The sequence below is a fragment of the Miniopterus natalensis genome, chromosome 10 (assembly GCF_054644295.1).
Source record: "Miniopterus natalensis isolate mMinNat1 chromosome 10, mMinNat1.hap1, whole genome shotgun sequence".
In the NCBI taxonomy this organism is placed as follows: Eukaryota; Metazoa; Chordata; class Mammalia; order Chiroptera; family Miniopteridae; genus Miniopterus; species Miniopterus natalensis.
The window spans coordinates 40,095,234-40,107,897 of NC_142090.1; the positions used below are offsets into that span (position 1 = coordinate 40,095,234).

General features: G+C 36.7%; 1 protein-coding gene across 4 annotated transcripts in view; it reads left to right on the plus strand.

Moving 5' to 3' along the window:
- VPS41 (VPS41 subunit of HOPS complex) overlaps positions 1-12,664 on the plus strand; it is a 184,681-nt gene that overhangs the window by 114,724 nt on the left and 57,293 nt on the right. For 2 of the 4 annotated variants that reach the window (XM_087821080.1, XM_087821082.1), the window contains one exon: positions 11,556-11,678. In XM_087821080.1, the coding sequence (XP_087677206.1) occupies positions 11,556-11,678 (123 nt within the window). The remainder of the gene's footprint in view (positions 1-11,555; positions 11,679-12,664) is intronic. The other 2 variants (XM_016199147.2, XM_087821083.1) reach the window with 1 other exon arrangement.

Consider the following 12,664-nt stretch of genomic DNA (forward strand, 5'->3'; position numbering starts at 1 on the left):
AGGGCAAGAGCCATTATTTTTGAACTCTTAATTTGAGAATCATACTGGGTATGACTGTAATAGTAATTTTGTTTTTCATAAGGATTTTTTTTATAATAAGTTTCTTTAAATAAAAAATAAAGAATTCAATTTCAAATTTATATGATTGAAACTTGCTTAACTATGCCTCTGGGAATCTTGACAATGCTGTTTTTATGTACCATATCTTTTCTTTATAAGTAACATTTTTTTGTTAGTTTATAATTTAGTCACTTCAGGTAGCCTCTGCCTAAACTATTGCTGATTCTTAATTTGTAAAGTCCAGTAAGTTTTAGTACTTACCAAATAAGCATTTATTATAAGTATCTGGAATTGAGAAGTAAAGTAGGTATGTGCTTCTACACATCTTTTTTTGTTTTCTTACACTACTTGGCAGTAAAAAAGAAGGAAATTTTACCCTTTGCAATAACATAGGTGGACCTGGAAAACATTATGCTAAGTGAAATAAGCCAGTCAGAGAAAGACAAGTACCATATGATTTTACTCATATGAAATCTAATGAACAAACTGAACTAACAAGCAAAATAGAAACAAATGCATAGAGAGAGAGCAGGCTGACAGCTGTTGGGGTGGAGCTGGGGTGTTTGTGGAGGGATGAGCAAGAAAGAAAAAAAAAGAACTCGTTGACACATATAACAGTGTGGTGATTGCTGAAGGGTGATGAGGGTAGAAGAGGGTATGGGTGGATAATTGGTGATGGAAAAAATAAAATGAAAGTTTTAAGAAAAGAGCGCCCTTAGATTTTATATCATGTAGATAACAGGAAATTTTCTATCTCATTAATGCAAGCTAGTGAGGACTAGGAAATCAGGATGTAGAAGAGGAAAGATTTGGATAGTATTTTCTAGCTTCTGTATCTTATAGCTTATTCATAAAGACCAAGGCCTTGATATGTATTTGGTTACCCTTAGGAGAGACACTGATACTGCTTGTAATGAGCCTAGGCAGCCATTTGGCATCCCAAATCGGGGGAATACTTTGTTCACCCACCACTTCTTAAATGAAGTTTTCCCTCATGTACCAGTGGCAGACAAGCACAAAAAGGCTTCTGTGTGATGCCCATGAATTAGTCTCTGTGGCATTTCCGATTGTTTGTTCTTCACCCAGGTTGCTGGTAAAGGAATTGTTTGTGTAGCATTTCAACAATGGAATGTGATTTAGAAAAAAACTCAAGTTCATCTCTACCAAATAGAGCTTAGTAATCTCAGGAGCGGTGGCAACCAAAACCTCTTGTTTATATGCCTTTATGTCTTCTAGAATGTGAAATTATCACCTCTTTGATTACTGGGTCATGGGGGGACCCCACACTGTTTTATAGCATGTGCGCATTTCAGCCCTCCCCTATGCCCCACTCCCATAGGCATGGCACTGGGAGCTTCTCTGGAATCTTCAGTGTCTGGTTACGCTGGATGTACTGGTCTCTGAGCATGTGGTTGTGGTGGAGGTGGTTCTCTACATATGTGCTTCATGTGACACTTATCATGCTATCACTTTACCAAAACTATTTTTAACTGCCTGGATAAGAATATTCAGTTCAAACCCACAGAGGTTGGAAAAAAGGTAGTGACAGAGGTGGGACTAAAGCACTTGCCTTTGTACTTCCATTCTGTGTTTCTGTCCAGAGCACCATGACCGTCTCTGAAATCTAGTGAAGGACAAAACATAAGAAATATTATTCTTTTTAACATTTGTGCTAACTTTTGAGGAAATTTTTTATCCTCAATTTCATTTTTTTATATTTTTCATTTTTTTCTATGAGTAATATTTCTTCATTTATCCTGCTTTACATAAAATTGTTGAAGTACAACCTTTATATTCATCCACACTTTGTAGATAGTTTCCCTTCATCTTTATTATTATTTATTATTGCAACGCTGCTGTAGTTTTATGTCCCACTCCTAGTGCTCATTAGAATATCTTCTTTATCTTTGTAATTAAATACGTAGGTAAAAATTTTATTAATTTAATTAGAACACAGTGAGCCCATATTGAGTTTAACTTGAATTGTTATTTCAAACAAACTATTATTCAAATCTTTATAACTAACCTACGCTGTATTTTAGAACTCTTTTTTTTTTTTTTAATCCAGTTTCCAGGGTTTGAAGATCAAACTTCCTGACTTGAATTTATTTTTTATTTTTTTAAAAATTAAATTTATTGGGGTGACAGTGGATAATATGAACATAAAGGTTTCAGGTTTCAAGATCTCTATATTGCTATGTGTACCCACCACCCAAAGTCCTATCTTCTCCCGTTGCCATATATTAAGACCCCCTTAACCTCCCCACCCCCAACGCCTTCCCTCTGGCAACCACCACACTGCTGTTTGTAACCACAAGTTTCAGTTTTATATCCCACATATGAGTGAAATCATATGGTTCTTAGCTTTTCCTAACTGACTTATTTCACTTAGCATAATATTCTCAAGGTCCATCCATGTTGCAAATGGCAGTATTTCATCCTTTCTTACAGCTGAGTAGTATTCCATTGTGTACATGTACCCCATATTTATCCAGTCCTCTATCACAGGACACTTTGGTTGTTTCCATGTCTTGGCCATCATGAATAATGCTGCAATGAACATAGGGGTGCTTATATCTTTACAAATACATGTTTTTGAGTTTTTGAGTATATACTCAGGAGAGGGATTGCTGGATTGTATGGTAGCTCTATTCTTAATTTTTTGAGGAATAGCCAGACAGATTTCCATAGTGGTTGTACCAGTCCACATTCCCACTAGCAATGAATGATGGTTCCCTTTTCTCCACAGCCTCTCCAACATTTGTTATTGCTTGTCTTGTTGATAATAGCCACTCTAACAGGTGTGAAGTGTTATCTCATTGTAGTTTTGATTTGTATTTCCCTAATTGCTAGTGGTATCAAACATCTTTTCATATATCTATTGACTGTATGTATTCTTGGAAAAGGTGTCTGTTCAGGTCTTCTGTCCACTTTTTGATTGGGTTGTTTGTTTGGTATTGAGTTTTATGAGTTTTTTATATATTTTGGAAATTAAACCTTTGTTGGAGCTACTGTTTGCAAATATCGCCTCCCATCTGGTTGGCTGCCTCTTTGTTTTGTTGTCAGTTTCTTTTGCTGTGCAGAAGCTTCTTAGTTTGATATAGTCCCGTCCATTTATTTTTGCCTTTACTTCCCTTACAGTTGGGATCAAGTTCAGAAAATGTTCCCTATCACCGAGGTCCATAAGTTTGGTACCTATGTTTTCTTTGTAACTTACTGTTTTGAGTCTCACATTTAGGTCTTTGATCCATTCTGAGTTAATTTTTGTACATGGAGACAAGCTGTAATACAGTTTTATTCTTCTACATGTGGCTTTCCAGTTTTCCCAGCACCATTGAAGAGACTATTTTTACTCTGTTGTGTGTTTCCGGCTCCTTTGTTGAAAATTATCTACCCATAAACATGTGGTTTTATATCTGGGCTCTCTATTCTGTTCCACTGATAAGTGTATCTGTTTCTGTGCCAGCACCATGCTGTTTTGATTATTGTAGCTCTAGCATAATTTGAAGGTAGCATGATATCTCCAGCTTCATTCTTTTTTCTCAGGACTGCTTTGGCTTTTCAGGGTCTTTTGTGGTTCCATACAAATCTGATGATTTCTCGTTCTATTTCTTTAAAAAAATGACATTGGTATTTTGATAGGGATTGCATTAAATCTGTATATTGCTTTGGGTAATACGGCCATTTTAACTATGTTGATTCTTCCAATCCATGAATGTGGGATATTTTCCCATTGTATTGTCTTTTTTAATCTCTTTTAATAATGCTTTGTAATTTTCAGTATATGGGCCTTTCATGTTCTTTGTTAAGTTTATTCTTAGATATTTTATTATTTTGGTTGCAATTGCAAAAGGATTTTTTTTTTCTGAAGTTTTGTTGTTAGTATACTGGAAGGCAATAGATTTTTGTATATTGATTTTATATCCTGCAACTTTACTGTATTTGTTTATTATTTCTAATAGTTTTTTGGTGGAGTCTTTAGGGTTTTCTATATACAGAATTATGTCATGCGCAAAAAGTGGCAGTTTTACTTCTTCCTTCTTTGTTTGTATGCCTTTTATTTCTTTCTCTGCCTTTTTGCTCTGGCTAGGACTTCCAGAACTATGTTGAATAAGAGAGGTGAGAGTGGACATCCTTGGCTTATTCCTGATCTTAGAGGAAAAGCTTTCAGTATTTCACCATTGAGTAAGATATTAGCTGAGGGTTTATCATATACGGCCTTTATTATGGCCTTTATTATGTTAAAATACTTTCCTTTGCCCACCTGGTGAGGCTCAGAGATTGAGCATCGACCTATCATCCAGGAGACTGAGATTTGATTCCTGGTCAGGGCACATGCCTGGGCTGCATGCTGGATCCCCAGCACAAGGGATGCAGGAGGCAGCCTATCAATGACTCTCTCTCTCATCATATTTCTGTGTCTCTCTTTCTCTCTTTTCCTCACCCTGAAATCAATAAAAAAATATATATTTTTAAAAAGAGGCTTCTATTCCTATTTTATTGAGTGTTTTAATTATAAATGGATGTTGTATGTTATCAAATGCTTTTTCTGCATCTATTGATAAGATCATATGAATTTTACCCTTTCTTTTGTTAATGTGGTGTATTACATTGATGGATTTACTTTGGGGAACCATACTAGGCCCCTGGAATGAGCCCCACTTGGTTGTGGTGTATTATTTTTTTGATGTACTGCTGTATTCGATTTGCTAGTATTTTGTTTAAGAGTTTTGCATCTCTATTCATCAGAGATATTGGTCTGCAGTTTTCTCTTTTTTGTGGTATCCTTGCCAGGTTTTGGTATCAGGGTTATGTTGGCCTCATAAAATGTGTTAGGAAATATTGCCTCTTCTTCAGTTTTTTGGAAGAGTTTGAGGAGGATATGTTTGTTTTAACTCTGAACATTTGGTAGAATTCACTGGTGAAACCATCTAGTCCTGCACTTTTGTCTTTTGGTAGGTTTTTGATGGTGGTTTCAGTTTCTTCGCTGATTGGTCTATTTGAATTTTCCAGTTCTTCGTGATTTAGTCTAGAAAGGTTATATATTTCTAGGAACTTACCCATTTCTTCTAGGTTATTGAATTTGGTGGAATATAGTCTTTTGTAATATTCTAATATGATCCTTTGTATATCTTTGATGTCAGTGGTGACTTCTGTCTCATTTCTGACTTTGTTTAATGGGTCTCTTTCTTTTTCATAGTGAATTGGGTTTGTCAATTGTATTAATCTTTTCAGAGAACCAACTCTTTATTAATTTTTTGTATAGTCTTTTTGTTCTCTATTTCATTCAATTCTGCTCTACTTTTTATGATTTCCTTTCTTCTGCTGGCTTTGGGTTGCTTTTGTTCTTTTTCTAGTTCTTTTAAGATGTGATGTTTGGTGGTTTACTTGGGATTTTTCTTGTTTCTTGAGATCGGCCTGTAATAATATAAACTTCCCTCTTATTACTGCTTTTGCTGCATCCCAGAAGTTTTGATATGTTGTGCTGTGATTCTCATTTGCCTCTGTATATCTTTTGATCTCATCTTTTATTTCTTTTTTGACCCAGTCATTTTTTAGTAGTATGTTGTTCAATGTCAATGTGTTAGTGGGTTTCTTTACTTCCTTTTTGCAGTTGATTTCTAAATTCAAGGCATCGTGGTCAGAGCATATGCTTGGTATAGTTTCAGTCTTCTTGAATTTGTTGTTGCTAGTTCTGTGACCCAACAAATGGTCTATCCTTGAGAATGTCCCAAGTGCACTGGAGAAGAATGTGTAATCTGATATTGGGATGAAAAGCTTTGTAAATGTCAGTTACGTCCATTTGGTCTAGCGTTTCATTTAAGGCCGATATTTCCTTTTTTTTTTTTAAATTTAAATTTTATTATTGTTTAAAATAATACAGATGTCCCTTTTTCTCCCCAATGACCCGTTCCAGCCCGTTCCTTCCCCCTCCCCAGTCCCTCTCCCCACCATTGTCCATGTCCTTGGGTTGTGCGTGTATGCACATAAATTCTTTGGTTACTCTCACCTCCTCCACCCACCCACCCTCCTCCATCCCTCTGACATTCATCAGTCTCATCTATGCTTCCATGTCATTGAATCTATTCTGTTCAGTTTATTAAGTTCTTTAGATTCCACGTATGGATGGCCCTGGAGAATATTATGCTAAGTGAAATAAGCCAGGCAGCGAAAGACAAATATCACACGATATTTCTTCATTGATTTTCTGTTTGGTTGATCCGTCTAGAACTGTCAATGGAATATTAAGGTCCCCAACTATGATTGTGTTTTGATCCTTTTATCTCTTTAGTTCTGTGAGTAGTTGCTTTTTATATTTCGGTGCTCCCTGGTTGGGTGCATATATATTAATAAGTGTTATGTTTTCTTGATGTAGTGTCCCCTTTATCATCATAAAGTGTTCATCTTTGTCTCTCGTTATCTTTGTTGTCTTGAAATCTATTTTGTCAGATATAAGTATGGCTATATCTGTTTTTGGTGGATGTTATTTGCTTGGAGAACTTTTTCCACCCTTTTACTTTGAATGTACTTTTGTCTGTGCAGCTTAGATTTGTCTCTTGTGGACAGAAGGTTGGGTTTTGTTTTTTGATCCACTCTGCTACTTCGTGCCTCTTTATTGGTGAATTCAGACCATTTACATTTCGGGTAATTATTGATGTATGAGGATTTCCTATAACAATTTTATATTTTGTTTTCTGGTAGCTCTGTGCCTCCATTGGTTCTTTTCCTTTGTACTTCTGTTTGTCGTTTTTGTTTGGTGGTGTTTCATACTTCTTTCTTCTGTGTCCTCTTTTTTTAAGTGATATGTCCTGGTTTGGGGATTTTTGAGTGTGGTTACCATTAGGTTTATAAAAAATAAAGTTGCATGTATACCATAGTTTTTTTTTTCTTTTGAGTGCATCTGTTGTTCATCCTCCTTTGCCAGTTCAGACCTTTACCGCTTCCCCCTTTATGTTTTTGTTGTCTCAAATTATCCCTGTTTGTGCTGTAAGTTTTTTGGTGATCTTACTTGTAGTGTTGTGACCTTATGTTTTTTGTTCCAGGTAGAATTACTCCCTTCAGTATTTGCTGCAGTGGAGGTTTTTTGGTGACAAACTCTCTCAGCTTTGGTATATCTGGGAAGGTCTTTATTTCTCCTTTATATTTAAAGGATAATTTTCTCTTTCAGACATTTGAATATTTGGTTCTACTCTATTCTGGCTTACAGAGTTTCTGCTGAGAAGTTAGTTGAAATTTTGATGGGTTTTCCTTTTAGGTCACTTCTTTCTTTTCCCTGGCTGCTTTGAGAATGTTTTCTTTATCATTAATTTTTGACAGTTTTAATACAGTGTGCCTTGGAGAGGGCCTCTTTGGATTCAGGTAACCAGGTGTTCCTTTTTCTTCTTGGATTCGAGGATCTAGCTCTTTCCATAGATTTGGGAAGTTCTCATCCACTATTTGTATGAATACACTCTCTCTTACCTTTTCCCTCTCTTCTTCTTCCTGAATGCCTATTATTCTAATATTGCTTTTTCTGATGGAGTCAGACAGTTCTCATAAAGCACTTTAAATTTTCTTTATGTTCAAGTCTCTCACTTCTTTCCTGTGTGGCATTTCTAGATCTCCTATCTTCATTACCAGTAATTCTTTCCTCCATCTGGCTGTTTTCTATGCTCAGTAGCTCATTCCTAATCTTCTTAATTGCATGCTTCATTTCCAGGATTTCTTATTGGTTCTTTTTTAAAGTTTCAGTCTCTTTGGTACAGTACTCTTTTGTTCATTGATTTATTTTCTGAGTGCACTGAATTGCCTGTCTGTATTTTCTCACATCTTGTTGAGTATTTTCAAAACTGCAATCTTGAAATCTCTGTCATTTATATCACATATTTCCATGTGTTCCAGCTTGCTTTCTGGGGATTTTTCGTTTTCTTTCTGATCATCCTTGTTACCATGGTTATTCGTGGTATTTGCTACTCTCCCTTGTCTGGGCATAAATACCCCTTCTTTATCAGCATCTCTGAAGAGGTCTTTCTACTATTTTCCAGTAGATGGCACTGAATTGCAAGAGTTTTTACCTCTGTGATCCCAGAGTTGACCTCCACGAGCTTCTATAAGACAGTACAGCCATGCTCATTGGGGGTTCAGCTTGTTTTGCCCTCAAGTAATGATGACCTCAGGTCCTGGACCTCCATGGGATCCAGCCCCAAGCACCAGAACAGATGATCAGTCACAGAAGGAAACAGTAGTTCCCCTGCAATAGCTCTTGGTTTACAGATAAAATGTTTCTTGACCCAACACGGGGGAACGGGAGGCGAGGTTTGAGCATCCAAGTGGCGGGAGGGCTGTGTGGTTTTGTTTCTTTGTCAGAAACATCCCTGCCCTGCAGTAAAGAGCTGCTGTGCGGCAGAGCCCCGCACTCTGTCAGGCATCTGGTGGCTCTGTCAGTGTTCTCTGTGCTTGTCCTGCTGTACTGCCCCTCACAGACCTTTGTTCCCTCCCGCCAGAGGAAGCACCTGCTACCTCTTGCTTCCTCCCCTCTCCTGGCCGTGCAGATCTGCTAGCTCCCAGCTGCATGGCTGCATCTGTGGGCCGTCTGAGCTTTTCTCTCTTCTCATCTCCCAGTTTATTCCTGGTTGCCGATCTTTAGATGTTTCAATGCGAGGGTCTCTCAGGCATGCCTCTGTTGAGTAGGGAATTCTTTGTTGAATTATAGTTGGTTAATTTGTTGAAATTCCAGGGAGAGGCGCCAAGGGTATCTCTCACACCACCATTGCTCTCACGTCACTCCCAGATGTCCTCAATTTCATTTTTATGTTAAAATTAAATTGTGAAAACAGTTGTATAATGAGCAGTCATTCAAGATAATCAGAAACAAGTAACAATAAATAATCTGCAAGGAAAATGCAGAGGAGGAAGAAAAAAAATTCAGTAGCCCCTCATTTCATCTGTTATGGATTTTATTTATACTCTAATAAAAATTATACCCACAGAAATTAATATGACTTGTACAAGTTCAATTTAGTTGAAATTAAAACCCATATTTCCTGACTCTACATTTAATATTGTTTATATTATGCTACACTGACTTCCTCCCTTTTGGAAAAAAGTATACAGTAAAACCTTGCTATAATGGACTAATTCAGGCAAGCAGGTGTGCATTAAAGTGCAAAGTCCATCATATAATAAGATAGGTTTTCCAAATGCATATGTTAAAAAATTTACAAATTAGTTTACCTGTTTTTACTTATGTAGACACATTTGCGTAATTAAAATTATGTATAAAAAGTTTAATTTCACAGAAAAGTTGTCTATATTTATTAGTGTAATTTTAAATTTATACTGAATAGGTCTAGTAAATGCATGCATTCACCAGTCACCGAGAGTAAACAAATGCACACGGCAGGGGTGTGGCTTAGCGTGGTGGGATCATTTGCTGGCGTGCATTAAAACTGCTACATAAAGTCATGCCATCTGACAACAGAACCAATTACCTCCGGTAATACAGTGTGATCACCTGTTAATTGTTTGCCGAACATTGCTTATGAGCTGTCTCTTGGATTTAAATATGTAGACTGTAGTTGTAGATATGTAATATTTATTTATGTCAGCAAAATTACTACAGTGTTTTTTCCAACATATGGTCAATTTACTAAAATTTGTTAAAAGTAACAGTGAGTTAATAACAAAAAAATAACCTGTTAATTATAAGCAAATTATAATTATAAGCAAATCATGGTTAAAATCATTTTAAAATTAACAGGGTGTTAATTTTCACATATGACATATTTAAAATTTTGTCTGTTAAATCCAAAGTCCATTAAATCAAGGTCTGTAAAATCGAGAGTTTATTATAATTTTATCATAGAAGTTAATTATATCTGAACCTAGTACAACAGAACTGTGGAGAAGATCTTCATCAAGAAACTTGTAGAAAATGTACAAAATGATTATTTTGTAACTACCAAATGAAAGTTTATTCCCAGATGAATCTGTAAGTGCAGTGTACGATTACTGAAAGAATCTTTACCAGCACCACATCTCTACCAGTTAGCTTTACTGTGTAACAAAGCACCCCAAAATGTAGTTGCTTAAAACAAGTCATTTATTATAAGTATTTTACAGCTGCTAATCATTAGACTCATACATTAGCAAATATTTTTATTTGTACCACTGCTTTCCATAAGATCTCTGAGGTCTATTGTAATTAAATCCATGTACTTCTATTTGAACTTTTTTACTTTTTAAATTTTATTTTTCAATTACAGTTAACATTCAGTTTTATTTTGTATTAGTTTCAGTTGTACAGCATAGTGTACAGGTTAGACAGTCATATATTTTACAAAATGATCTACCTGGCACCGTAGTTATTTCAATATTATTGACTATATTCCCTATACTGTACTTTTACATCCCCATGACTATTTTGTTACTACCAATCTGTACTTCTTAATTCCTTCACCATGTATTTCTTAAAGTGATGCAATAATTCTTCTTAATTTTAAAGACTGCCTTTAGAAAGGAGAAGGGCCCAGCCGGTGTGGCTCAGCAGCTGAGCATCAACCCGTGATCCAGGAGATCGAGTTTCAATTCTCGATCAGGGCACATGCCCTGGTTGTGGGCTCAGTCCCCAGTGCAGGATATGCAGGAGGCAGCCAATCAATGACTTTCTCATCATTAATGTTTCTGTTTCTCTCCCTTCCTCTCTCTGAAATCAATAAAGACATATTTTTTTAAAAACAGAAGGGAATTATTTTCTCTGACCTTTATTTCACTTAAATAATAGTTTTATCATAATGTAATCTATATTTATACACCTTTTCCCCTATTTAAATAAAATGTTTATTAAATGTTAAAAGGAATAATAGTTTCCCAATTACAAATCTCCTTCTTTGTCACCTTTATGTCACTGTAATGCCCTAACTGTGAAAAACTTAAACTGAGGCATTTTTAAGAAATTGTTATTATTAGTAGTTTACATTGGGTTTTAACTTTGTCATTTTTAAACTAGCTGGGCACAGTGTCACATTTGACCATTCATGCTACTGTTATTACCAGGTTTGCTTTTTGTTTGTGAAGGAAATTTTAAAGTGAGGTTTTCAGATATCCTCTTCTGGTACTGATTACTGTTAAGAAGGTGTGTTGCCCGGCCGGGCGTGGCTCAGCAGTTGAGCATTGACCTAGGATCCAGGTGATCGGGGTTCAATTCCCGGTTAGGGCACATGCCCGGGTTGCGGGCTCGATCCCCAGTCAGGGGCGTGCAGGAGGCGGCCGATCAATGACTCTCTCATCATTGGTGTTTCTCTCTCTCTCTCTCTCACTCTCCTTTCCTCTCTATGAGATAAATAAAGATATATTTTAAAAAAAAATTAAAAAAAAAAAAAGTGTGTTAATCTGTGCTACTTTGTGTTAGATTTCTAAAATGAGTGCATTTAGAATTCAGAGTCGATATATCCTTTCCTTTCTGTGTTGCTTTTTGCTCCTGTTAATGGTGAATCTTACTTCCCTTTTGTTTGCAGTGTCCCAGTTTGAAACTGAATTCTACATCAGTGGTCTTGCACCTCTCTGTGATCAGCTTGTTGTGCTTTCCTACGTAAAGGAGGTTTCAGAAAAAACGGTAATTTATTTCACCTCAAATACAAAGGGAAGTATGGGTTCATTTTCAGCATTATACCCAGATCAGGTTGCCCATCAAAGGGCTTTGCTATAGTCTGAGCAGAACTTCCTGACCTATGAAATAGGGTCAGCAGAGATTATTACCCTGTAGACCTAACATATTTACCTTTCAAAAGCTCCACTCATTGCCTGCCTTTGTTCCTTTTGCTGAGTAAAGGGGAGTCATTTTTTCCCATTTCTCTTGGTATTTTAGTAGGAAGGAATGAAGGATTCCTCTTTCTGAAAGGCAAAGAAACTAAGCTGACACTGCATTACCAGAAATGACAGCAATGAAGTTGATCTGCTGCAACAGCAGGGCCCCTGTGGTCAGAGGGAATTACAGAAAGGGCAGTTCATTATTTCCTGTGGTCCAGACATATTTTTTTACTTCCCAGTGGCCTAGTGATTCTGAGTAGCTTGATTCTGGCTTTGAAACAGATTGTTGCTAAGTCTCAGTAAGCAGTGCAAGTGATGGTATGAAAAGTACGGCTAAATAAGAAACAGCAGAGGATCTAAATTTTGTTATACATGGCTTTGGAATGAAGCCTGTATGTATGGTCCTGTGTAGGAGCATGTACTCTCAGCCTCTCTTTGAAACCTCAGTTGGCAGCACTCACAGTTTGTCTTTATTGTCAGAGTCCAGGAAGGGGATAGGGGGTGGCTTTGAGGCATAATAAAGGAGAGCTTATTGTAAAGGATTTTTTGATCCTGTGTATAAGAGATAGAGCAATTGATTGTCCCTTTACAGAAGTAGGCTCTCCTTTTCTGTATCCTCTCCTATTTCCCCCCCTTTTCAAATGACAAGGAATAAAATGCGGAGAAAAACCCTGAGAGAGCCCCAGTTTTGAAGTGGTAGCTGCTCTCTCAAGCATTTCTCTGAGCTAACACTTGCATCAGGAAGCCATTGCTATAGTAACCTGAAGCTCTGGGCGCCTATGTTGCTAGGCAATGGGATGCTATAGACATAAGTGAA